Source organism: Falco rusticolus, chromosome W, assembly GCF_015220075.1.
Source record: "Falco rusticolus isolate bFalRus1 chromosome W, bFalRus1.pri, whole genome shotgun sequence".
NCBI lineage: Eukaryota > Metazoa > Chordata > Aves > Falconiformes > Falconidae > Falco > Falco rusticolus.
This window is the reverse complement of record NC_051209.1, coordinates 20,555,200-20,581,370: the sequence shown is the minus strand read 5'-3', so window position 1 is coordinate 20,581,370 and position 26,171 is coordinate 20,555,200. Positions and strand designations below refer to the sequence as shown.

Genomic DNA, 26,171 nt, shown 5'->3' with positions numbered 1-26,171 from the left:
TTTGTGTATGTGTGGTTTTTTTGTTGTTGATTGGGGTTTTTTTAGTTGTTGATATTTATTTATTTATTTAAAACTAGGATGCACTTTTCACTATCATTCAAGCTTTGGATCATGCACTCTCAAGTTTTGTGTGACAGATAACGATAATTTCCCTTGGGAGAAGGTACTTGCTTGCAAAGTCCTGCTGGAAGACTGAATTGAATTGAGGGAAGCCAGTAAAGGAAGTCAGATGGTAATTACAAGCAGCCACATACATTTCTAAAATAGTTGCAAAAGCGGTGACCATTGCTTTGAAACCAACAAAGAAGTTTCAGATGTGTCACAATGCAGTAAAAGGTACTTTGGAACAATTGAGCAATTGGCCAAAATGTTTTGTTCCTTTAAGGCTTGAGAAGCAAACATTTTGCTTGGGAATCTGTATGTTGAGTGTTAATGGCTGCTTCAGCAGTTCAAAGGCATTGTATTTTTTGATCTTAGAGAAGGGTCACCAGAAAAGGAGAAATCTTATTAACAGGTAGATTTTCATCTTTATCAAACGGTGCACCTCATTGGAGATGGTTCAGTCTTATTGGTGCTCTTAATTTCTCTTACCGTTCATAGCAAAGTTGTGGGCATTGTTAAGATTTTACTACTTTTATTCTAATTTCATGTTTGCAAACTGTATTGCATATTCTCCAAAAGAAGAGAAACAGGAGGAAAGTACAATGGAAATAGCAGATGAAGTAGTTAGCTTTGATTAAATAGTGATTGATAGCATCTTGTAATGGTAATGTCACATTATGTTTAAGGCTCAGCTTTGTAGTACTATTCAGGGTAGTTTAATCATAAGTAAAACTCTGCAGGTATATTAAATAAAAAATTAACAAAACAGAAGTTTTCTATATTTTAACTATTGTTATGCAGACTGACAATTTAGTATAGTACACAACTATTTTAGTATTTTTTTCTTTTTTTTTTCTTCTCCAATTAGAAAGGGCATGGCTTTGGCTGGAGATGTATTCTTTAGGGATTAACATACTTGGTTTTCATCCTGGTTGAATAACTGTAGTGGTTGTTCTAAACTGTAGCTACAGTCTAATTGAGGAAGTAGAAAAGTTTGATACTTGGATCCAGTGTTTCCAGTTCATCCACTTAATCTGGTTGCAGAGAGTTTATTTAACCAAAGGTCTGCATATTTCTCAAAGCAAGAATAGGTAGCCTGTGGCTCATATTGAGTACTGGCACTTAAAGCTGGAAGCTGAATCTTTTCAAGTTCCATGAATGTGTGAATAGAATAGTGATGACTTTGTTGTTTCCACTGACCACATAGGAAGAAATGCCTATTATTATGGATACTTCTAATTTTGTTTAAAAAGACCATTCCAGTTGGAGACGTTGAGTTACCTGTTTCTTTTTGCAAGATACATTTAAAAACCTTCTGCTGGTTTGTGTTAGTTTTTTTGGTTTTGTTCTTTCTTACAGTAAAAGGGATTTTTTTTTTTTTAAAATATAACTGTTCTCTGTACATGTCAACTCTCTTCCTTCTGTCTTCCATCAAAGTAATACATAAATAGGAATAAAAGCCCAAAGTAAAAACTACAACGTGGAATACCTTTGGGAAACAAGTAAACTTGAGTGTAGATTTTTTTGCAGAATTTAGTGCAATTTCTGGATTACTGATGCTTTTTTACCTTGTAATAATTTATAACTTTATGTATTCTTGGAATGTGATTACATGTTAATTGTAACTTGGTCTAAAAAGGTTAGTGTGGTGAACTTCAGGGAAAGTTTTTGCTTTGTTATTGTCAATGTCTAGATTAGAGATGTTAGATGCAGCTTTTCTTGGGGTCTTTGTAATCTAAAAGTCTCATATTTTTCTTTAAAATGGAGAAAATCTCTACTTTTAGAGGAGGAGTTGAAAAAATATTCTGCAACTGTTGAAAATTTTTTGTTGATGTAATGTTGCTCAGTGGCTTGTTTACACTTTTATCTTTGGAATAGGGAGCCTCAGATTTTGGGAAATACTTTCTTCCTCAGTTTAATAAAGTATGTTGTCTAAACAGCTGAATTGTCTTTGGATTAATTTTGTTATAGAGCAAGTCAGGTAGTTATATGTCGTGTATAATAAAGATTACTGCTAAAGAAAATATGTAGTCAGTTTGAGTACACAGGGTTTTTTTATTTTATTATTTTTTTTCCCCAGTTTCTGGGCAGCCTGATCTTGGTGTCCCTGCTTAAGCAGGAGGTTGGACAAGATGACATCCAGAGGTTACTTCCTACCTCAACCATTCTGTGATTATTTTTTTTTGGGGGGGGGGAGGGGAGAAAAGTAGTGAGATATGCAAAATCATGGATGCATGTGCGTGTTAGTAGTCCTCTATTCCTTCCTTCACCCTCAAAGGGAGGGGGAGAGAAGGGAAAACGAGTATATGCAATGTCTTTAGTATTTGTTGCTACAGACTACCTCATTGGTACTAAAAGACATTGTTCAGTGCAGTGGAGAAGAGTTGCGGTGTTAGCTTAATGGTAATTTTTAGACCTGTCGAAATTCAAGTGACTTGTTTTCTGCTGTTCCTTGTGTTGCATACGGAAAAGGAGAGCTCTACATAAGTATCTGCATGGGCAGACCATGTTTTATGGAGAAATGAGATTAATAATCATGGACATGAGGAAAATTATAAGTAGTTGGAGCAGGAGAAAGGCAGGTCAGGAAAAAGTAAAGTTGTGTGTTGTGCCTTCAGTCACCTAAAAGCTGTGTTTGTAAAAGTTTTGGGAAATGTAACTGTTCTTTTTGACTCATTTGTCTTTGTGCTGTCCACTGAGTCATCAGAAGCCCTATTTTATAAGAGGACAGGATTCCCAGTTGTAGTTACTGATTGCATGTATCTAAACTCATTCTTCCGTCTTCTTCCCCAGTCTCTATATGTGCACATGCATGTGTGTGCATGCCCTCCTGTCTGAGGGACTGAGCTGCTGCTTTCTATAACTCTGTGACTCAGCCCCGTAATTGGGGATTGTGAAAGACGGCTGGCAAAATATAGTCCTAAAGGAACAGAACAAAACCAGACTAGAATAAAAAGGCATGAAATTTTAAAAAAAACCCAACAAATAATCTTGGATGGGGGAAAAAGGGCAGTGAAGGATAACTTGTTTGGTTGGTAATCACAGTGTTTTGTAGACTGTTCTATAAGCTCTTTGGCTGCCTTTGTCTCCTCTAACCTTATGCCTTCTGGAATTGCTATGGAAGGAGGAGGTAGCCATTATAGAAGTGCCCTGTTCTGTGTTTTTTCAAAATAGTCTGCAAATGAAGTGAAAACTTTTTAGCACAGTTCCTCAGTGGGAAGGTTTCTAACCTTTTTGTGTCATGGATTCTGGTCCTGCTTTGCTCTTTTCAGTGAAAATAATTTCTAGTATTGATCATCCACAATCTAATCTCTTTATATGACCTGCAGTGTTTTTACTTGATCTCCAGTGATATGCCTTGGTTTTCACATTGTTCTCCCTCTAGATTAACAATGGATCAATCTTGAAATGTCATAACAAATCTTCTGTTTTCTTTTATTTGTTCTACCCACTTTTATTCTGATTGATAAGTTTATACCAGAAGTTAAGATAGAAACTTCCAATGTTGTACCTGAAATTTTCCCTTTTTCTTGGAAAATCAAAATTGAAGCTAGATCACAGGCATATTATTTGTGTTCAGCTGAACTCTTTCAAGATGTGTGACTGACTTTGTCCAAGTAATTAGGAATAAAGGGATTACTCAAACCTTGTCTATGTAAAGGTACTTAAAGCTTTTAATGTAAATTAAAGAACTGAATTTAAAGTGGTTTAGTTGAGCTACATTAAACACTTGAATTGATATTCTCATTCAGAATTAGTAGCTTGAATTCAGTTGGTTTTATCCCACTAAAATTCAATTGTGTTGAACTCTAATTTGAAGAAAATGTCCACCTGATTTGAGATGGTTAAATCTGTGTTTAAAAAAAACAACCACAAAACAAAACCACCAACCAACACAAAAAACACACCCCCCCACCCCCCCCAAACCAACAGATTAGTGTTTTAGGGAATTTCTATGCATAAAGATATTTTCTTCAAAGTAATGTTCTTCATTGTACTTGCTTTCTACTAACTGGTTTGTGGTAGTCCTTTCCACACAAATTTTTAGCTGCTGTTTTGCTCCAAATTATTACTTCAACAATGCTTTCACTGTTAAACAGCTATTCCATATTCCTTTGTATTGCTGCTGGGCTTGATGTCTTGTAGAATTATTCCTGCAGTATCCAGTGGAGGTGAGCTGAGTGTTAAACATGGACAGATCAAATGTCAAAAATCCCCAAGCCTTTTTGTGTATGGCCATCATAATTTTGAGATGCCATCTCATTGTTATTGATGGAACATTTGTTTATGCTGTGACACTGGTAATTTTGGAAAATTTGAAAGTTGGGAAGTTTAAGCTTGACTGAAGTGATCATAGCCTCTGAGCAGCTTTGCAAACCAATTGCAATTGCCAGGTAGCTTTGGTTTAGATTTGTGACATCTGCAGCCTGTCAAGAGTAGAATATGGAAGATTACCAGTAAGGTGAAAGAGAATACTGCTTTAGAGAAATGTTTTTTTTGGAAGCGTCCCTCTTTTCAGCATGGTTTGCGAGCTTAATAAATTATTATCACATTTGTGCTGCAGATGGTGGGAGAACCAGCAGTAGCAGCAGAAGTTCAGTATGGCATAGGACACTTTCCTAAGTAATTGTATGAATCCTTCCCCAGACCTGATTGTTGCCATCTAGCCCTAGTTGCTTGTGGTGAGATGGTCATCATTTGAACTTTTTTAACATTAGTTCCAACATAATACCTCTAGATGTTGTGTACTGTATGCTTCAGGGTTTATTAATAACTTTGAATATGTGTGGTTTCCCAGCTGTAGTCTCCATTTGTTTCCTACACTATGTCTTTGAGTTCACTGTGCTCCAAAAGTTTAGCTGACTTTAATATTTATATGTTGAAAAGCCTTTAGTCACCAGACTGTGTGCGCAGTTGGAAAAAAGGAATATCTTGGATGACTAGTGATATTGTTTTACATGCTTGTTGATAATATCTTTATTTATAATGTTAATGGGAATGACTACCTGGAAGATAACAGAAAAAAATAAAATTCTATAAAGTAAAGAGTCAGGGACTTCTGATACTAATCATACTTTTGTAGTCACAAAGTCATGGAACTCCTACATTTTTAGGATTGCTAAATAGGATAGTGCATGAAATATTTTATGTGATCTCCTGAATTTTAGAATATAAATGCTAACTAAAATCAGTTATCAAGAGATGAATTTTTTCATGTTTGAAGTATCTTACACAATTACTTTATTTTAGACACTAACACTACATTTTTTCAAAGTTACTTTTGCTCGTGTTTAATCTTTCCAAGCAGTATGGTTTTGCAAGATGTTAGTAAACTTAATTAAAATGTTAAATTCCATTGATTATTTTGGGATTTTTTTAAAAATAATGTCAGCATACTTTCCTTTAGAGAGAGTATATGTTACCTGTATGTTGTATGAGCAATATAAACTACCTCTTGTAAAATGAACCAAACAGAATAAATTTGGGTAGTGAATGCTATAAAATTACAAAAATAATTGCATTACCAGTAATTATGCAAATGTGTACAATAGGGCAGTACAAACAAAACTATATGTTTCTGTACATAGTAAAAACATTGATTTATTTGATGATTTTCTGTCTAATGATCATGGCACTTGTTTATCTGTAAGTCTGTCTAATAATTTTGGAAATAACAGCTAATTTCAGTTATTTTACAGGGGGTGAAAGTCTCAACCATTTAGTTTGTGACAATTTGTTGTTGGATAGAGGAGATGCTCATGTCCCCATTGAGTAAGTGGCTGCAGCATCTGCTGTCTCTCTTCTATCTAGCAGCTCAGAGGTGTGGGAGTGGATTTGATGTGAGGGGAGGAAACTAGGTATGTTACAGAGGGCTGTCTAGAGCCTTTGGATGGAGGAATTACATAATCATGGTGAGGGGATGAGGGGGAATAATACACCAATCCAGAAGAAAAGCATCTTAACCACCTACAGTGCTGTACAGCATCTCTCTTAGATGTGCATGGACCTTAAGTTGAAGAACAGGCAACAAGATTAGGACAAAATGGAATAATATATCACAGATCAATATTAATTCCAATATAAAAAGGCAGTGAGCTGCTTTTGAAATGTAACACACTAAATTTGTTTATATACAGTTTTCCATTGGCATTTATTGTGGATCTCTAAAGAAATGTTATAGTTGTGCATCTGTTTTCTTAGTGTGTATTAGAGAAGCTTAGAGGTATTTTAATTGTTTTTCAAAGACAAAAAAGAGGCAAAAATAGTGTGACTGCAAGACTTGTGCAAAATCAGCTACTGCCTCAAGAGCTATATTTCTTCCCAGTTTTGTTTTATAAAGGTTATGAATCATCTGAGAGAGTTAAAGGACAGAAGTGCAAGATTAAAAGTTGGAAAAGACTCCTGAATTTAAATAGATTTTGGTCTAGTGTTTAGTCACTAAGTTTTCAGCCTGGTTAAGAGTCAACCTAATTAAAGAGAAGTCTTTAAAATATAAGTAATGTTAGTACACAGTTGTTTTTAGAAAAGGGTAACACTACTACCAGCTAACATGAATGAGACATTCAAGAAACAGTTAAAAAAAAACCCCAGAAGTTACTACTTCCTTTCTCATACCTGTCACAACTATTTTGTTAACAAAGATGTGTTGCAACCTAAAGTGCTCTCCATTTGACAGAGCTGACCTACCAAACCCTTTTAATTGCTGTTGCTCTTCTACACATCTCTTAGCTATTTTCTTCCAATAAAATGAACTGTAATATCAGCCACTGCTTGTGTGCCTGAGCAAGCAAAAGGGCTGTGCTCACCAAAAAGACCATAATTATGAATGTACTTTCTTTGTTGCAATAGAAGTTGCATGTGGAATATGTAGCACAGATGGCAAATAAATGTATGAACTACTGAAATAGCTTGAGGTTTTCCCTTTATATTTGATTTTCTCTGCTATGCTTTAATATCATGACTGCTTCCAATTTTATTGATGCATTGGGCATTTTCCTTGAAAATCAGTAATTCTGAGATTTGCATTTTCCTCTCTGGCTGAAATAATCTCCACTTGTTGATCATTGCAACACTTTGTAAATATAATTTGGTTTTCTGCAAACTTTTGGGACACTGTTGCCCTAATGGATAGGCTTTTATTGGATGCTTAAATGTCTTTTGTGTATGAAGGACTTGATATGGCCACATTTTAAGAGTTCTTAGTGCTTAGGCACCTGAATTAAACATTTGAGATGTTAATTTTTAAGTAGAGAACGCTGTTTTATAAGTGCTTTTTAATTTTTATATAAAATAAAAAGGAAGAGCTTCCTGTGCTTACGAGATGGAAATGGCTTTAAAAGAAAAGGTACTAATAGTGTTGGGGACTTGGGGACCTATTCCTTCTTTTCAGGAAACTGTGTTCTAATGAATTTTCATGGTTTATGATTGAAAGGTAGCAAGAAAGGTAAACATTTCCTGCTAGACATTCATGTGGTATAGATCAGGGAAGCTGCATACTACCTGTAGGTATCTGCTTTCTGCACATGGCTTAGTCTGGTTTTTTTTTTTTCTTTGTTTTGGGTTTTTTGTTGTGTGCGTGTGTGATGTTTTTTGTTGATGTAGTGGTGGTGTGGTGGTTTTCTTTTTTTTTTTTTTTTTTTTGGTTGGTTTGGTTTTGGGGTATTTTTTGGTGTGTTGTGTGTTGTGTTTTTTTTTTTTTTTTTTTTTTTTTTTGTGATGGTCTGATTGCATCAATTCCTTTCCTCCCTCAGGAAGACTTATGACAGGTGCAAAGCACAATTATGCTTTATGTTAGTTTACTGTGGTAGAAAACTGTGTGTGCTCCTGCAGTAGGGGGCATCTTTCCTTGAATCCACAGACATCTCGTACTGTGTATGCTTTCATCACCTTTACTGGGGTTTCTCTTGATATTTACTGTGGTGTCATTGCCACTACTAACACATGGGCAACAGAGGCATCAGTGTCATGGTTACCGAATAAACCATCAAAACAGCAGAGACCAAAGGAATGCAGCAGTATCCACAGAGGAAGAAGCTGGTTGCTCTAAAACTTTTTTTTCTAAAGGTTGCTTCATATTCAGAAGCAACTTATACTTGGCCCAGTTACAGTACTTTTCACTAAGGTTTCTTTTCTTACAGTGGTTGTAGTTTGTAGTGATTTGAGCAGCTACTATTGGAATAGTTTTAGGAAAACGCATCATGCTAATACTGGTTTAAGAATCATACTAAATAATTATTATCTCAAAATTTTAAATTTTTCACTTGCTTTGTCAGCATCACTCGGATTCTGCTGGCTGGTCACTTTATGAACCAAACATATGGATTTCACTAGTACACTGAATTTCATCTGGTTTTATGCTTCTGGGATTTCTTTATCTCTATTTTCAAACATATTTTTTTGTAGCCATTATTGTAGACGGTGAAACTATTCTTTATATGCTGTGAACTTTACTGGTTTTATAAATGCTGATGTGTTTTCATGGGCTTTTATCGTTAACAATGAGTCTTCTGCTTTTCTGATGTGTGTCCCCCCCCAGTTGTTCAAGTTACTCATACATCACTATTTTCACCTTAGGCAGCTGCATCAGTGATTTAATTACTGTTCACTTCCAGTACTGACTTTTTCTGAGATTGAATTAGTATTAAGGTGCTTTATATTGTGAATGTGTATGCTTCTTTTTTTCCATGTAAATTAAGTGTTAGATTATGTTTTGGCAACCATATCTCCTTTCTTAGTATTTTTTTAGGTATTAAAGCATTTTGTTCTGGAAACTTGTAACACAAGTACTGTCACTGTATCAAACTTGCAGCTCTGGTATGAAAACCAGAAATCTGCCCTCTTGTGGGTAAGTCTGTATGATGTACTCAGTCACAGTATCTTATTTGAATGAGAACTAGAGGATATTAATTCATTCTCTTTCTGCCTCTCTCCCTCATTAAATATTTTATTATTTTATTTTTGGACAGTTTATGGACTGATTACTAGAAGAGCTTAATGTAGTATCTACCAAGAAAAGTGGTTTATTGCAAAATGTGGAAGCTTGAAACTGGCTATGAGGCAAGGCTTCTTAAATTTATACTGGCATGTTTGCTGTTTTAAAAAAAGTCCACTGCTTACCTAAATTATAAAGTAGCTAATAAATGAGTTGTACTGGTTTGCCTTTTGCAGCTGCAGAAATCAACTTTGATCGTGGTGCTGCAGTTATATCAATACAATCCTACTTAACATATAAGAAATTAAACCCACTTTTTAAAGTATTTTCATTCTAACCAAAGATTTCATAATCTAAATAAAACATAACTGTATTTAAAGTATTCTATTTAATAGGATGCTTTTAAAAAAATAAAAGGAGGATATTAGATGTTGCCCAGGCAAGTGGACTGCAATAGAGATATCCAGTACCTGAGGGAGCTAGCCATGAAAGAGATGATTTATTATGACCAGGACAACGCACAGTTACCCACAGATCCTGACAAAGTCCCGTGCACGTGACCCGTGTGGCAGAATTTTCTATGGAGTGCGCCATCGTCATATATATCAACTCATTGGCAGTAATGAGCTGGAGAGATGCAGCGCCACTGACAGCGGATGAAATGGCTCACCGATTCTGGGCATATGAAAATAACATCTCTACCTCCCTCATCTGGGCTGTCCAGGAACTGGTCCAGCAACTCAACAAGGATAGATCCTACTCCCCACCTGTAGGGACCTATATCTCGGCTATTAACAGTAAGCGCCCTTCTGCTGGAGAGGGAGAACATAGGAGGTACACACTACAGGGTACCCTGTGGTTTTACCTGTGGGACCGTGGAGGGGACATGAGGAGGTGAGATGGAAAACCTACCTCAGTCCTGGAGGCCACAGGTACGTGAATTACAAGGAAAACCAATCACAAATAGGGAGTCTTCCAGGAAGGCTGCTGCTCCAGTCTCCAGTGGGCAGTTTCCCAGACAGATGGAAGGGATGACGTTACTCCTGATCCTGTGAGAAGGGGCTCTAATCTGTTTTCACAAGACGCAAATGGGCTGGACTGCAACTGCTCCACGTGATGGCCCCTCTGCACTGCTTGCTGCTGTGGTAGGGAATCCTATGACCAGGACTAGAGGGGCCCTGCCTCCAGCCAGGTGGAAGAGAGGGACAACCAGGTTTACTGGACTGTGTGGATTTGATAGCCTGGCACGTCAGGTCCAGAGGAGTACAAGTACATACTTGTGCACAGTGTATTCTAATGCTATCAAGCTATACATGGGTGGAACCCATTAGTTTTTCTGGAGTGACGGGGATTGCAACAGCTAACTGTATTGGAGGCTGAAATAAGCCTGACTGGGAATGAGTGGGAAAAGCACCCCATTGTGACTGGCCCAGAGGCTCTGTGCATTCTTGGCATAGACTACCTAAGGAGAGGGTATTTCAAGGACCCAAAAGGGTACTAGTGAGTTTTTGGTAAAGCTGCCTTGGAGGTGGAGGAAATGAAGCAGCTGTCTACCTTGCCTGTTCTCTCAGAGGACCTTTCTGTTGTGGGGTTGCTGAAGGTTGAAGAACAACAGGTGCTGATCACTGTACACAACAGTGCACCATTGGCAATATTGCACCAATTGCAACTCCCTGATTCCCATCCGTAAGCTGATTCATTGACTGGATAGCCAAGGAGTGATCAGCAGGACCCCCTCACCCTTTGATAGCCCCATATGGCCAGTGCGAAAGTCTAATGGAGAATGGAGACTAACAGTGGGCTATCGTAGCCTGATGAAGTCACGCCACCTTTGCTTGCTGCTGTAGCAGACATGCTAGAACTTCAATATGAGCTGCAAACAAAGGCAGCCAAGTGGTATGCCACCACTGATATTGCAAATGTGTTTTCCTCAATCCCTTTGGCTGCGGAGTGCAGGCCGCAGTTTGCCTTCACTTGGAGAGGCATGCAATACACCTGGAATCGACTGCCCCAGGGGTGGAAACACAGCCTGCCATCTGCCATGGGCTGATCCAGTCTGCACTAGAGCAGGGGGAAGCTCCTGAACACCTGCAGTACATCGATGACATTATTGTGTGGGGTGACACAGCAGAGGAAGTTTTTGAGAAAGGGAAGAAAATAGTCCAAATCCTTCTGAAAGCCGGTTTTGCCATAAAACAAAATAAAGTCAAAGGACCTGCACGGGAGATCCAGTTTTTAGGAATAAAATGGCAAGATGGACGTCGTCAAATCCCAATGGATGTGATCAACAAAATAACAGCTATGTCTCCACCAACTTATAAGAAAGAAACTCAGGCTTTCTTAGGCATTGTGGGTTATTGGAGAATGCACATTCCAAACTACAGTCTGATTGTAAGCTGTCTCTGTCAAGCGACCCGGAAGAAGAATGATTTCCAATGGGGCCCTGAGCAACCACAAGCCTTTGAACAGATTAAACAGGAGATAGTTCAAGCAGTAGTTCTTGGCACCCTGGTTACCAGTGCTGGGCTGGATGTTTAAAGGGAGGGTTTCTTCTACACATCACACAACTGATGCTACATGGAGTAAGTGGATCTCACTGATTACACAAGAATGGATAGGAAACCCCAATCCCCCAGGAGTTTTGGAAATTATTATGGACTGGCCAGAAGGTAAAGATTTTTGGATGTCACCAGAGGAAGAGGTGGCATGTGCTGAAGAAGCCCCTTTGTATAATGAACTGCCAGAACATGGTAAGCAATATGCCTTGTTTACTGATGGGTCCTGCCGTATTGTAGGAAAGCATCGGAGGTGGAAAGTGGCTGTATGGAGTCCCCTACGACAAGTCGCAGAAACTGCTGAAGGAGAAGGTGAATCGAGCCAGTTTGCAGAAGTGAAAGCTATCCAGCTGGCTTTAGACGTTGCAGAATGAGAAAGATGGCCAATGCTTTACCTTTGTACTCAGTCATGGATGGTGGCAAATGCCCTGTGGGGGTGGTTACGGCAATGGAAGCAGAGTAATTGGCAATGCAGAGGCAAGGCCATCTGGGCTGCTGCATTGTGGCAAGATATTGCTGCTTGGGTGGTGAACTTGGTTTTAAAGGTAAGTCATGTAGATGCTCATGTACCCAAGAGTCAGGCCACTGAAGAATAGCAAAACAACCAGCAGGTAGATTAAACAGCTAGGACTGAAGTGGCTCAGGTAGATTTGGATTGGCAATATAAGGGTGATTTATTCATAGCCTGGTGGGCACATGACACCTCAGGCCATCAAGGACAAGATGCAACATATAGATGGGCCTGGGATCAAGGGGTGGACTTGACCATGGAAACTATCACACAGGTAATCCATGAATGTGAAACGTGCTGCAGTTAAGCAAGCCAAGCGGTTAAAGCCTCTCTGGTATGGAGGACGATGGCGGAAATATAAATCTGGGGAGCCCTGGCAGATTGACTATATCACACTCCCACAGACCCGCCAAGGCAAGCACCATGTGCTTACAATGGTGGAAACAACCCTTGGATGGTTGGAAACATATCCCATGCCACTGCCCAGAACACTATCCTGGGCCTTGAAATACAGGTCTTGTGGCAACATGGCACCCCAGAAATAATTGAATTAGACAACAGAACTCATTTAGGAAACAATCTCATAGACACCTGGGCCAAAGAGCATGGCATTGAGTGGGTATATCACATCCCCTGTCATGCACCTGCCTCTGGGAAAATTGAACGATGTAACGGACTGTTAAAGACTACACTGAAAGCAACGGGTGGTGGAACTTTCAAGCATTGGGATACATATTTAGGAAAAGCCACCTTGTTAGTCAACTCCAGAGGATCTGCCAGCTGAGCTGGCCCTGCCCAGTCAAAGATTATATGTACTGCAGAAGGGGATAAAGTTTCTGTAGTGCACATTAAAAATATTCTGGGGAAGGGTCTGGGTTATTTCTGCCTCAGGCAAAGGTAAACCCATTTATGGGATGACTTTTGCTTAAGGATGTGGGAGTGCTTGGTAGGTAACACGGGAGGATGGGGAAATTAGATGTGTGCCTCAAGGGGATTTGATTCTGGGCGGAAATAGCCAATTAATGGAATTGTGTGATGTTAATTGTTATACAGTATTGTACATTATTATTTCCATATGCCCATCATTGCACTGGGTGCCTTGTGGTGCTTGTCTGTGCCATTCTGAATTTGGAGATCTGAACCTGACTTCCTTCCAATTGCCACATTAATGAGGAATGAATTTTGATGAAACTCTACCAGGGCAGCAGTGATAGAATCAGAACTGTCTTCAAGATGCAACAGTCCAGCACCTCACACCATCTTTCCTCCCTTGAATAGACTGTCTTTCACTGTTTTCCTTTTACTAGTGGTTTTTTTCTATCATTTCCTTTGTGTGCTGTAGTTTCTTCGTCCCTGGTTTATCTTTTACAATATGCATTGTTTCTTATAAAGCAGTAAGAGTTTAAATACATAAATACTGAATATGCAAGACCTCCTCTGTGTATATGTAAATTGTATTTTTACTTCTCCATTTGAACTGTTATATTTTACATTCCTTAAAAGCTTTCCAATGCAGCAGTTCTTTGATTTTCTTAATTCAGTTAGCAATGTTAGCTAAGTCTTTTTTTTCAACCTAGAGGTAGAAATGCTGTATTGGTAATAGCTACTGTACAAAGCTGATAATGTAACATTTTGTAAATACTGATAAATGTTTATTCCTCTTGACTAATTGTGAGCTGCTACAATGTATTACTTTTAATTCATTACAGTTGAATGAAAAAACAAAGCTAAAACACAAGAAAAATTGTCTGTCAGTGAAGCCGTTAATTGATGCATGCTGTTCTGATGTTTTGTATGAAAGAATGTATCTTGTCTGGAGCTGTCATTTTTTTCCCCCAAACTGCTTGATATTTTGAATTCCCTGAATGAGTGAGTTTAGTAATGTTTTCAGTGACATCAAATTCTATTTCTAGTTTCACTGGACCTCAGTCTCTAGTTCTGGAATTGAATTCCACCTCATTTGCTAGTTGTATGACAGATGCAGTTTTCCTCTCAATACACAACAGATGTAATATTTGGACCTGTATATTTCCATGTACTTTTTTTCATTTTGTGTTTATTGTACAAACTAGTCCCATCGCTTAATTTCATCAGTCTCTTTGTCTTTTGTTTACTCTCATTTGTTTACCCACATCATCATACTTACAAAAATTTCCTAGTGTAAGAAACAGACTTAAATCACTGTGCTTTGGTTCCCAGCTGGTGCAGGCAACCACATCCTGTGCCTTCTGTAACATCTGTATGATCTATTTTTAAAGTAATGGTGTTGCTTATCTATGCTGCTACTCCTAATGGAAGGCTGTTCCAGAAAGCGGGTGCTCTGATGGTGGGAAGCTCTGTTCTGATTTTCTTCTTCCTTGCGTTCATGGCCTTCATTTATTTTTGTGTTAGCATTGCCCTGTAGCATTTTTCTTTTGTAACCTTTTTTGACTGCCTTAGAGAGAGCAACCACGTCCCATCTTGGAAAGCTTAGTTGTCTCCCTCTGTGTCCGCCATCTTTCCCCCCCCCCCCCCCCCCCCCCCCCCCCAAGAATTTAGTTGTATGTATGTAGATAGGGAAACTTTCAAAAGTGAACTTCAGTGGTTCATGAAAACTTTGTTTCCTTGTCTTGCTTGGAATCTGTACATATATGTTAGCAGTGGTGTCCTATATATTGTTATTGATGTGGCATAAGAAAGAATGAGATAAAAGTTACTAAGGCAATGACAGTGATCTTTTGATATGTATTGTATATGTAATTTGCAAAAATGTTGAATTGTAAAGTAAGTGCAAGCAAATCACGATTTCAGAGTCTTCAGTAGACAACATAAATGCTGACGGAAGGTCTTTTTACTATTTTGCAAAATGTTAACACAGGAGCCTGTCTATAATAGGTAAATTTATATATGTCAAGTTCCTTTCCTGTATTTTGTTTGTTCTCAGAAAAGATCATGCTCAATTTCTGTCATTTTGTTAGTATAATGATAGTTGATTGTAATGTTGTGATCTATGTAAATTTTTGTTGTTTTGGAACTGCAGTTGAAATTATTGTGATGATCTTTTGGGGGGAGTTTTTGGTGAGGGTTTGTTTTGGTTGGTTTTATTTTTTTATTTTTTAATAGTGTTGACTTCCTTACAATTGAGATCTTTTATAGTTAGTGAAAACTGGATTAACAAATTCTTTTTCAGTAGATGAATATAAACTGTGCTGTTTTACAGGAAATAAATGAACTAGTTCAGTGGTGACTAAACCTTTTCTTTCTGTGGAGTGGGTGAAACAGTTCCTGGTAGTGGTTTGATGAGAGTGTGTTTAAAGAGATATTTTCAGATACATTTTAAAATAGTTACTACTTTTAAAATATACTAAGATTGATGTATTTGTTGCTTTGTGTAATACTTAACTTTTGCATCTGTAAATTATTCCTTTTGGTTTTGCTAGCTTCTTATATGAAAAATATTTCCTTCTCCAAAGCTGGGAAGTGAATATAGCAGCTAATTACTTTAACTGGTTATGGATTAAGAGCTGACCACTGCAGTATGAACCGACAAAAGTTTTGTTACCAGTTTTTGAGTTGGTGCCATATAACCTCAGTAAATTTTCTATTGATTGCCTTATCTTGCATCTCTTTTGGTGAAGGGCTCTGCCTCTGAGACCAAAAGCTTGCCTTCTGATTGCTTAATGCAATTTGATATTTAAATTCTACATTGTTCTACCCACTTTTGACAAAATTTACTCAGTATGCAGCTGAGGTTATGGTCTGTGTTTCATTTATGTTATTGAATTTAAAATTCTTTTAAGTAAGCCAAGAATTTTAATTTGGTTTTGTGTTGTGTGTTTTTTTTGTGTTTTGTTTTGGTTCTTTTTTTTTAGTGCTTGGGAGATGGGAAGTAATGATAGCTGGCACCTGAACTAAAATATTTGTGTAGGCGCTACCATCCCAGAACTTCAGGATGAATGGGGATATGCCTCATGTTCCCATCACTACTCTTGCAGGGATTGCTAGTCTTACAGACCGTAAGTACTCCTCTTATTTTGTCTTTGCTGTGTTCCCTTCTACCTCTTCAGTAAATATCTGCATTTCCAAAATACTAAAAATAGTTTTATTTTTAAAGTCTTTAAAAGTAAATCTGTTCAAAATCAGATTTGGTATCAAAAATGTTAATTTTGTCATTGCTCAAATTTGAAAAATATATTCAAACAAAATATGCTTATTTAAATATGAAACAAAATGTAGATTAAAAAAACCCAAACAACCCTTAAGTAAACCCAAAACATAAAATATAGGAATTCATTGTTTATTTGGAATATCATTCAGTAACATATCTGGATATCCCACAAATAAAGAAAAACATATACACGATAAAATATTTCTCTAAAACATGCATTTCATTGTCTTCACTGAAGAGAGAGAGAAGATTAGACTGATGTTCAGCTAGAGAGAGTTGTGGAATATGCTGAATATACTTGAAACCTTGTTCCTTAGTTTTGGACAAAGTACAAAAAGTTGCTCTAATAGGTGCAAAGAATGGCTGCTAGAATGGAAATAAGTAGCTGAACTTATGTGGCTTCTTTCTTGGCTGTTCAGCCTACAAAAGGAGCAGATGAGGTGTGTGCACTGTCTTTAAATATGTCAGGAAGACATAATACAAGGAAAGGAGAACTATTTAAATAAAAAGCTGATACTGATGAAAACCAAATGGTTATAATCTGACCAAAAATAAATATCTCGTGGAAATTAAGAGAAGAGTTATCATTACTATAATGAGATCCTAGAACAGCCACTCCAATAAAAGAAGCTGGGACAAAGATGCATCCTGTTTATAAAGTGTAAGCAAGAGTTTATAGCTCAGTTGTCTGTCTGAGGATAATTGGACTTAGTAAACAGAGTGATTCTTCTGAGCTCTTGTTTTTATTATTATACTGTTGAAATTTGGAGACTTTCCAAGAGACACTGAAAGTATATACCCAGCAATTGAATTTAATTGGCTACAGTAAAAAAGCAGATGTATTCAAGAGGAAAAAAAACCCAATTTTTTATGTCTTTCTGGTATTCTGAAATATTAAATTGGAAAATGCTGCTTATATATTTACATGTGTATATATGTATCATTATGTGTGTCTAATAATGGGCCATCAGGATGCAAATCATAAGTTTCTGGGAATGGGCAGTTTTCCAGCACTAAGTATTTGCAGGTAAGGTTCTAAAGAACTCAAAATACTTAACTAGAAGTAACTGGTCAGACTCCTGGTGAAAAGAGTTTTTTGAAACACTGAACTACCTTTGGTGGGATTAGTTCTTGTATTAGGTACATTTGCTTCTTTATCTGTTGTATTTATCTGATGTTTAGAAACTCAGAAGTAGGTGAAAGAGAAAGGCTCATCACTGCTTCACCTTATTTCTCTCTCTGTGAAAAGAAGGTACTGGAATGGACAAGTCCTGTTGCCCTAAAAACATGGAGGACACAATGAGTAGAGGCAGTAGAGTAGTAGGCTCAGTTAACTAGCTGAATTTATACTGTTTTAATAAATATGTTTTGTTGATCTTGCAAATTTTTCCAAGTTTCAAGGCACATTCAAGGTAATCTAATGAAAGTAATGAAAGCTAGGCTAGCTATTTTAATATATTATATGCTTCTATTTGAATTTCAGTTTATTTTTAAATACATTAATGATATACATTGTATAGAGGAGGAAAAAACCTGGAATTTTCCGCCCCCCCCCCCCCCCCTTTATTTTTTAAGTATTGCAAAATATAAAAGAGCCAAGAGAGTATTTCACAGCTGCTTTTTTTTCTGAAGATATTCAATCAACTAATGTAATTAGCCTGGGAACTTGAAGTCAGAGTCAGCTTGTTTTCATGGGCCCATGAAAGTATCTTTCCTATGTAGCAGGCTTTTTGGCCTCTTCTGACTCGCTCTTGTCTCTTTAGCCCTGACAAATCATCTCGTCAAGGCTTCTTATTCGGTACACTTCCTTGTTATGCCTGTAGACCTAAGAATGTCCTCTGAAAGTATATTATGCTCATTTATAATCTGAAATATTGTGATAGGTGTTTTCATTAAATCTTTTTGCTGAGATTTGTGAATAGGTATATTGACTGAATTGATGCTGTAGTAATCATTCCAACCAACAATATTAGTCTTTTCTTGAGAAGACTACTTACGTAAAAACGAATACAACAAGAGAAGAATAAACTGAGAATTTAATTAGTGACTTAAATTGGTTGTTGGGTTGTTTAGATTTTTTGGTGTATTTTTATTGTTTTGTTGGGGGGGAGGGTTGGTTTTGTTTGTGGGGTTTTTTATTGTGTGTTTTTTTTGTTGGTTTTTTTTTTTTAATCTACCCTCACCATACAAAATGGGATCACTAATTAAATACGATGGTCAGAGTAGAAAACTTAAAGTATATGATAAATACACTTACAGTACTACATGCAGCTACAAGGATTTTGCATTTCATTCCTTCCATTTATCAATGCTTTCAGCTCCAAGAGAAAGCTGCCATAACGTTAAATAACTCAGTTTTCTGGAATGTTCAAAAGTATGTTTTTATTCGTAACACTTGCCTTAGCACAGTTAAATATTTATAGTAATATAACTTATGGACTTGACTGTATTACTTTGTTTAAAAGAGTCCAGCCTTTGTGTGTGTGTGTGTGTTCATGATTTAAAAGAAATCCAGAAATATTTCCTGTATTTCAAATGTAGCTGTCAGGTTTTCTTCTTAATCACATGAGGGAGTAAGGTGTCCATCTTTGTATGCTTGTGTTTCATGAAATGATTCTGAACTCCTTTCTGTTTTCTGATAACAGTTTTGAACCAGCTGCCTCTTCCATCACCTTTACCTGCTACAACAACAAAAAGCCTGCTTTTCAATGGACGGATAGCTGAAGAGGTGAACTGCCTTCTGACTTGCAGGGATGAAAATCTGGTTTCACAGCTTGTCCACAGTCTCAATCAGGTGTCAACAGATCATATGTATGTATTTTGAACTTCAACTATATCAGATCAACATCCTTATTCCTTGAAATTAAAATGAACCTAATTGAGAAGGGTATTTGTACAAATCTGAAAAGTAGAATGTGCAGGGTTTTTTTATTAGACTAGTTTAGCAGATTACTGCTGTATAAGAGTCAATTGTTTCAGTCAGAGTGGTGGTAGTTGTCCGACAGCCCTTATGCATAATTAAACTTTTTTTTTAATAGATCTACTGCTTGTTCCTTTCTTGCTAGTTAGGAATGCAGACTTTGTGGTATTGATTGTGCAATAGTAATTTGTGTTTGACTGTGGATAATAGTGCACATAGACAAATTATATACCCAGTATTCCACAAAAAGATACTTTTTTGAGACACCCACATAAGACCCATGTCAGTTCTGATTAGATATTGAACTTAAGATTTGAGCCAAAAAGTATGCTCATGTAGTCTCTTTTTGTTAATATATATTTTGGGGTTTTGTGGGGGTTTTTTTGGTGTAGGTTTTGTTGGGATTTTTTTCCTCCATTTTTCCCTGATGTCCTTTGAATTGTCTTATGTTGACAGCCCTGTCTTTTTCCTACATGTTACAATCAATTGTTTTGATTAAATGGAAGTAGCTTTTAAAAGACCTCAAAGCAAACAATAAGTGAAAGCGTGGATGCATTTATGGAAATCCATTACATTTTTGATGGTTCAAAGGGAATACCATTATGTCAAAGATATGCCAAATTTTCTTTTTAAAATAGAAGATTCTCAAAGTGTTGGGCTGCAACCTGAATGTTATACATTCATGCATATCTTATTTTCACACCTACAGTAATGCCAAAGCATTTTTCTTTTATGGAGAATATCATGATGCAAAAGTAGGCATAAAAAACTTATATATATACATGGCTGTCAGTTTCAGAATATTATAATTAAGTGCTTACTAACAGAAAATAATTTTGAAGGCTAGTAGGAATACCTATTTTCCATTCCTTAAATGGGGGGAGGAGGGGGAGGGAATAGAATCAGGGAACAGGACTTTGCAGACTTTGTTTTTTCTATATTTTAACAGTAAATTGTAGTTTGGTTTGGTTTCGGTCAGGTGTTTTTTTGTTTGGTTTGGGTTTGTTGGTGGTTTTTTTTTTTTTTATTTGACTCATGGTTTCTTAAAACTTGAAAATGCATTTGCTTCTTTATTTGCTTGCTTCCACAATTCCAGAGAACTAAAAGATAACCTTGGCAGTGATGATCCAGAGGGAGATATACCAGTTTTGCTGCAGGCTATCCTGACAAGGAATCCTAATGTTTTCAGGGAGAAAAGCATGCAAAACAGATATGGAGTACAAAGTGGTAAGGATTTTTGATTATTTATTGATTGTCTTTTATGTTGTTCTATAAGTTTAGGGGACTGATACTAACCACAAATATATATGGAGCACAACTGTGATTATGCCTTACCTTGTATTTGATAGTGACGTAAAGCTATGTATGTTGACATCTTCTAAGAGTGATTACATTAGAATTAGCATAGAAATAAAATCTACTGGGTATTTTGGTAAAAAATAATATTTAATTTCACTACAAAATTTAATTTCTAGGATGAGTGATTGGATTTTATTTTAAAGTAAATTAATTTGAATTTCTTTATGGCTAGGTTCATATGTTTGTCTTAGTAAATAATTGAAGTTGGGAAAATATGTCTTGATCTTACTGAAAATCTGTACAATTATAGCATATCATTGTAGTGCGAGTTCTTAATAGTTCTGGGTTAAGGAATAAGGTTGAATGAACCATACTTAACAGCTCCTCCTTGCCATTCCTCAGCAATTTGTGATGTCATGCAGATTTTACTGTTTCAATAGCTGATTCTTTTCTGAGGTTCAGGGAGATATACTGCTGGATAGCAAAACTGGAGAATGAGAGAGACTGAGCAAAGGATTAATCAGATTCTACTTGTAGATCTGGAGATTTCTTATATGCACCTGAAATCTTTTCTTTAAATACTAAACTATGAAATGAGTAAGAGAATTTCTACTGTTTTCGCAGTGTGAAGATTAAGTTTTGCTAGTATTGTAGAGATATAGATAGAAGTGTTACCAGAGTCCACAGGGGATAGAAAGCGTAGGGTGGTTTTGGAGGGGAAAAATAATAAAATGAGATTATTAAGTTTGTTCACCTAGGCTAGTGAGTAAAAAGCCATACAATATTTGAAAAGAACTTGCTAAGGACAGAACACATAATCTTCCTTGAAAGAATGCAGAAATTTCCTGGAATGAAAAAATAAAATGCAGTGCTAAATATTTTTTAGCTCATTGATACATATATACTGAAATTTAAGCTCTGAAAACAGTCTCTAGATTCTAGATTTGGTGGTAGCCATGACAGAGTATGATTTTTCCAGCTGTGGGAAGAGTTGTGACTGTCCTGCCAGTTTTTGCAGAGTGATTCCACAAAGAACATACACTTGAATCGGAGTTTTCCACCAGTTTTGTAGAGTAAAATATTTTTTTGCAAGTGCAAAAGGGAGACATTGTTTTTGAAATTATTGTTCCAGCAGAGGCTTTTGAAAGAAAGAAGGTAAAGTGAGTTAATTTCTTTCTAATTTTTGTGAATTCTGTGCTTCAGAGGGGAAAGACTTTACAGCTTGATTCAATAGGTTAAAAATAATCCTTAATGAAATAAAAACACTTCTGTCTTTAATAAATGTGCTTTGGCCTATGCTTGAAGGAAGGTGCTAGTATAGAAATAAAAACAATTCAACAGGAAAATTAAAAGAATAGTTGATGTAATTTTAATAAAGTTATTAAAGTGGTTTCAGAGAACCAGAAGAGATCAGACTTTAAAACTTCCTTGACTATTTAACATTGGTTTACGTAATTCTGAATACTTGTACCAGTGCAAACATTGCAATGTAAATGTGAAATCAGAAAAATTGAAAGAAAGGGGGGTGGGGGAAAAGCATAGCTGTAGACCAAGTATTTTGAGAGGAAGACAACCCTGGAATGAATGTTTGGAAAAGCTAGGCAAAGTGTGACTTTACTTTCTATGGAAAAAGGCTCTTACCTGGAAATAGGAAGATTTTGAAGCTAGATACTGGCAAATTGTGGTGGCCTTATTAGCTGTTAATCCATCCCATTCAGACCCCCAAGGCCAATGGGGGATATACTGATGTGTTCTGGCAGAAAAATTTGGGTTTTCTTCTGCTTTCTGAGCAGATTTTGTAATATCTATAGAGTCATGATTTGTAGAACAATTGGGGGTTTGGTAGAAAACTTATGTAATGCATTTTGCCAGCTAGAAGAATGAAATTTAGACTCTATTCTAGTATTTCAAATTAATCTCTTCTGCTTTCCTTACTGTCTTCCTTCTGAATTTTGTCCTTCTGTGTTTTTTTGAGTCCAGCATGTAGTGAATTCAGTGCTGGGTACTGTGATCCAGTATTTCTGTAATGCCCAGAATTGAGAAGGAATGAAGGCAGCGGGGACCCCCTGTGGGACTCAGCCTGGGGTGGGCCCCTGCACCATGATCCCTTGAGTTCCAGCATTAGTATGGACGAACTGAACTCATATTCATTTCTCCCAGTTGTCTTTTCTAATATAAGAACAGAAAGACCATCTGACTAAAGAATTACATTAAACGTGGAAAAAATTTTTGGTACAGTACAGTTTGTCCGGAAATAAAGGCATCTTTAGAAAGCTAAATGTTATGTTTTGGATAGTTGTGAATATAAGGTAAAGCACAAGCAGAATGCTGTGCTGATGTTTTTCTTTTTTTCCCAAGATCATATTGATTTGTAGCTCATCATTAAGTTTAGAGTGAGAATTGGTTTTAGTTATGATGAACAAATAGTACAAGAAAGATGTATTATGTGGATGCTTCTTTGTGTCCTGGGCTCACACCCTCCCCTGCCACCTCCACTTCCAAAAAATTGCTGGCATATTTCATTTCAGGTAATGTAGCAGCTGTGTTCAAAGTATTATTCCCTGTCTTTTGATAATAGTCACATTGTTGAAACAGTCTTCATACAGATTAGATTTTTAGTTAGATTTTTTCAGACCGTTTTCTGTTACTGGGTTGTCTGAACAGACTGAATCACATCACCAGGCATCAGGCCTAACTTTGTACAAGGGCAGCATATTAGTTTTATTTTAGACTTTTTTCATCAGATGATAGAGGAAGTTCTGGGTGCCATCTTTCAACTACATCTGTCTTGCATCTTATAGTGTATGAGTGAAGTGGATTTCTTTATTTAAAATTAAGATATTATTTAGTTTTTCATAATATTTTTTCCTCTTTTCTCTCTCAACACTTTGGCTTTGGCTTTCAGCAGATATGTGTTGGAAGATCAGCTAAAATAATGTATTGCAATAGGTTAGTATTCATAGCATAGCTTAGGGTGCAGAAAAGACTTAAAATTCACTTTATTGCAACTTGTGCATTTTTTGAGGATTAAAATCTTATACATCTTTCCATAAACATCAATTACTTCAATAATTTTTTTCATTTATACAAGCATTCAAGTGTACATGTCTGTAAAAGGGAAAAACTTTGTAGATGTATGCTTTCAATAAGAGTGTATATTTAACTGAAAAATAACCTGTTGGTGAGCAGTCCTAGCTTAAGCATGTGTGATGCTGTAATACAGTTTAACCATACAGGACTTTCTGTGATCCTGAGCTGTGCTTTCACGTGGTTTGTTCTTTGGCATTTAGTAGGAATGCTAAAATAGATTTATGTGTGTTGCTTTTTTCCAAGCAAAAATAAATTATAGTCAAGACTGGGAGTATGTGTTAAGGAAACTAATTCTAGGAATATTATTATTAGGATGATGTTCTCTCAAAACTGAACATTACCAACAATCAAAATTAAAGTTGCATTTAAAAGAAATCCTTAAGTATTTTAAGGTATGGAAATGTACAGTGGAGCCATAAGTCTGCTGCTTAGTGATATGACAACAACGTAAAAAACGTACAAAAAGATATTTTGACATTAATGGCCTCAGACTATTTTCAGCTCCTTTTTAGACTAAATGTTTGGGGCTTATTTTTACACCTTCCTCATTACATTGTTACATTGTTACTAGGCAGACTTGTTATCTGTCTTGAAACTTTGGAGACACTGTTGTGGTGGGGGCTTTTTGTGTTGTTTTTTTTTTTGGGGGTGTGTGTGTTTTTTCATACTCATATGGGCACATTCTGTCAGCTTTCTGTACATGAATGATAAGGGCTAGTAGTTTGACTAACTACTACCTAGTTGTGACGAGAGTGACTAAGAGGCGAGCAGACAGTGGGCATGCCAGGTGGTGCCTCCAACACAAAACCCCTGGAGTTTCCTCCTCACTTGCCTTCTATGCAAGGCAAAAGTGTTCATTTAAACAAATTTTGCAGGAGTTGAGGAGTCCTCTTCTGTTGTTTGTGACAATGAATTTTCCTCTGTACTGAACTATGGAGGTCTCTGATTTGATTCCTCCCCATCACAACATGGGACTTTTACGCCTGCTCTGGGCTAGTTTTCCTGTGCTAATGTACTTGGAAAGCAGCACTTCATACCTACAGGGAGGTAGTAATGGCTGCATTCCTGGGGGATTATCCCATCTCTTACCTGCTGGGGAGAGGGAAAGAGAGGGAGGATTTCTGAAACTAGCTTTGCTTGTGTGAATATTGCAGTAATTGAAATCAGTGATAGTAATTAAAGGACTGATGGCTCCCAAACACTCTGGATTGGGGATTACTGTCAGCCTTCTATCTAACCTTTGGTTTAAAATATTTGCATTACTGATGTGCTTTTACCCATGGCTGTGGATCACTTGCTATGGCTTCCCAGGCTGCAGTGCGCACATGAATTCTGATGCTGTTTTAGTTGCAAGACATTCAACTCTGTCATTAAAATCACCTGGTTAAAAGTCATATAAGTTTTTGTGTACCTGCACCTCTTCAACTTCCAGTGTCATGTGGTGGTTAGGAAATTCTTTATACATGTATCAAAGAGGAAGGAAAAAAAAAAAAGATTCCTTTAAATTATCCCTAATAAAGATGTAAGTTAGTTTCAAGCATATTGGTACTTGTGGCTTGCCATCTAATAAAACTCCTGAATTTCCAAAGGCTGATTGTGGGAATCTACAGGCTGTTGGGAGTCTACAGGTGGGATATTGGTGGTTCTTTGCAATTGAAAATATTTTAGCACCTTCTTTGATAACATTCCTTATAAGCTTGGTGGAGGTTGAATAGAAAGCTGTCCTCCCTAGGTAGAAAGGAACCACTAAGGCATTATTGGAGCAGGGAAAATATCTTCAACCATGCAGTCTGAGGTGATTGTTTTCTGTACTTGCTCTAAAATGGGAGATAAGTTTTCTGTGTTCTTCTGACTTGTGAAGTTTTCAAATCTTTTACTTATTGGCATGATGAGTATTGTACACACCAGTCTGAGGTGTAAAAGTATACATCCTGTTATGAAATGTTTCTGTTTACTAGCAGGTTTTTGGCTAAGGAACAGAGAAAGGAACTACTGTTGATATTTATAACTGAATTAATACTGCTTTAGGGAACACTCTTTTTATGTCATGGTGTAAAATGGACACTTTACATGGACTTCATCTTTTTTTAATGTTTTCTAACAGTTGTAGGTAGAAGATGTTAATGTCTGTAAAGTTTATAATTTCCTTGTATATAATAATTTCTGAAATAAGAGACTTCATTGATTAAAAAGGAAGTGCGTGTAAAGTAATGCTGCTATCTTCTTCTTAATAGGGATGATGATGTCCCAGTTTAATATTTCTCAGAATTCCATGCGAGGTAGTCCTGCATCTTCCAGTTATCAACAAACCACTATCTCACATAGCCCTTCCAGGTAATGTTTTCTTTCAAATGGGGTGGGATGGGCAGCGAACTGCAAATTCTTCCTACAATGATAGTCAATTCTTGTTGCAAGTATGTGAATGGAAGATGATCGGTGTCAAGACAAATTTTGCATTTGTCTGACAGCAGGGTGAGTTTCTTCAGCTGCCAAAGAAACATCTTTTTGTTAGCAAGTTAATCTTTGTGTTCTGACTAGTCATGATTCCCTGCTCTCTCTCCTTCACATAATTTTTGTCAAACTTTCTTTCCTACTTAAGGAATCCCCCTGCCTCC

The 26,171-nt window shown here is 36.8% G+C and overlaps 1 protein-coding gene across 10 annotated transcripts in view; it reads left to right on the top strand.

Moving 5' to 3' along the window:
* LOC119140657 (nipped-B-like protein) overlaps positions 1-26,171 on the top strand; it is a 167,618-nt gene that overhangs the window by 44,950 nt on the left and 96,497 nt on the right. For 8 of the 10 annotated variants that reach the window (XM_037372162.1, XM_037372165.1, XM_037372160.1 and 5 more), the window contains exons 2-5: positions 15,952-16,095; positions 18,893-19,058; positions 20,264-20,394; positions 25,791-25,890. In XM_037372162.1, the coding sequence (XP_037228059.1) occupies positions 16,032-16,095; positions 18,893-19,058; positions 20,264-20,394; positions 25,791-25,890 (461 nt within the window). In that variant the 5' untranslated portion in view covers positions 15,952-16,031. Of the gene's footprint in view, positions 1-8,820; positions 8,948-11,357; positions 12,135-15,951; positions 16,096-18,892; positions 19,059-20,263; positions 20,395-25,790; positions 25,891-26,171 lie in introns of those variants that run through there. The other 2 variants (XM_037372156.1, XM_037372155.1) reach the window with 2 other exon arrangements.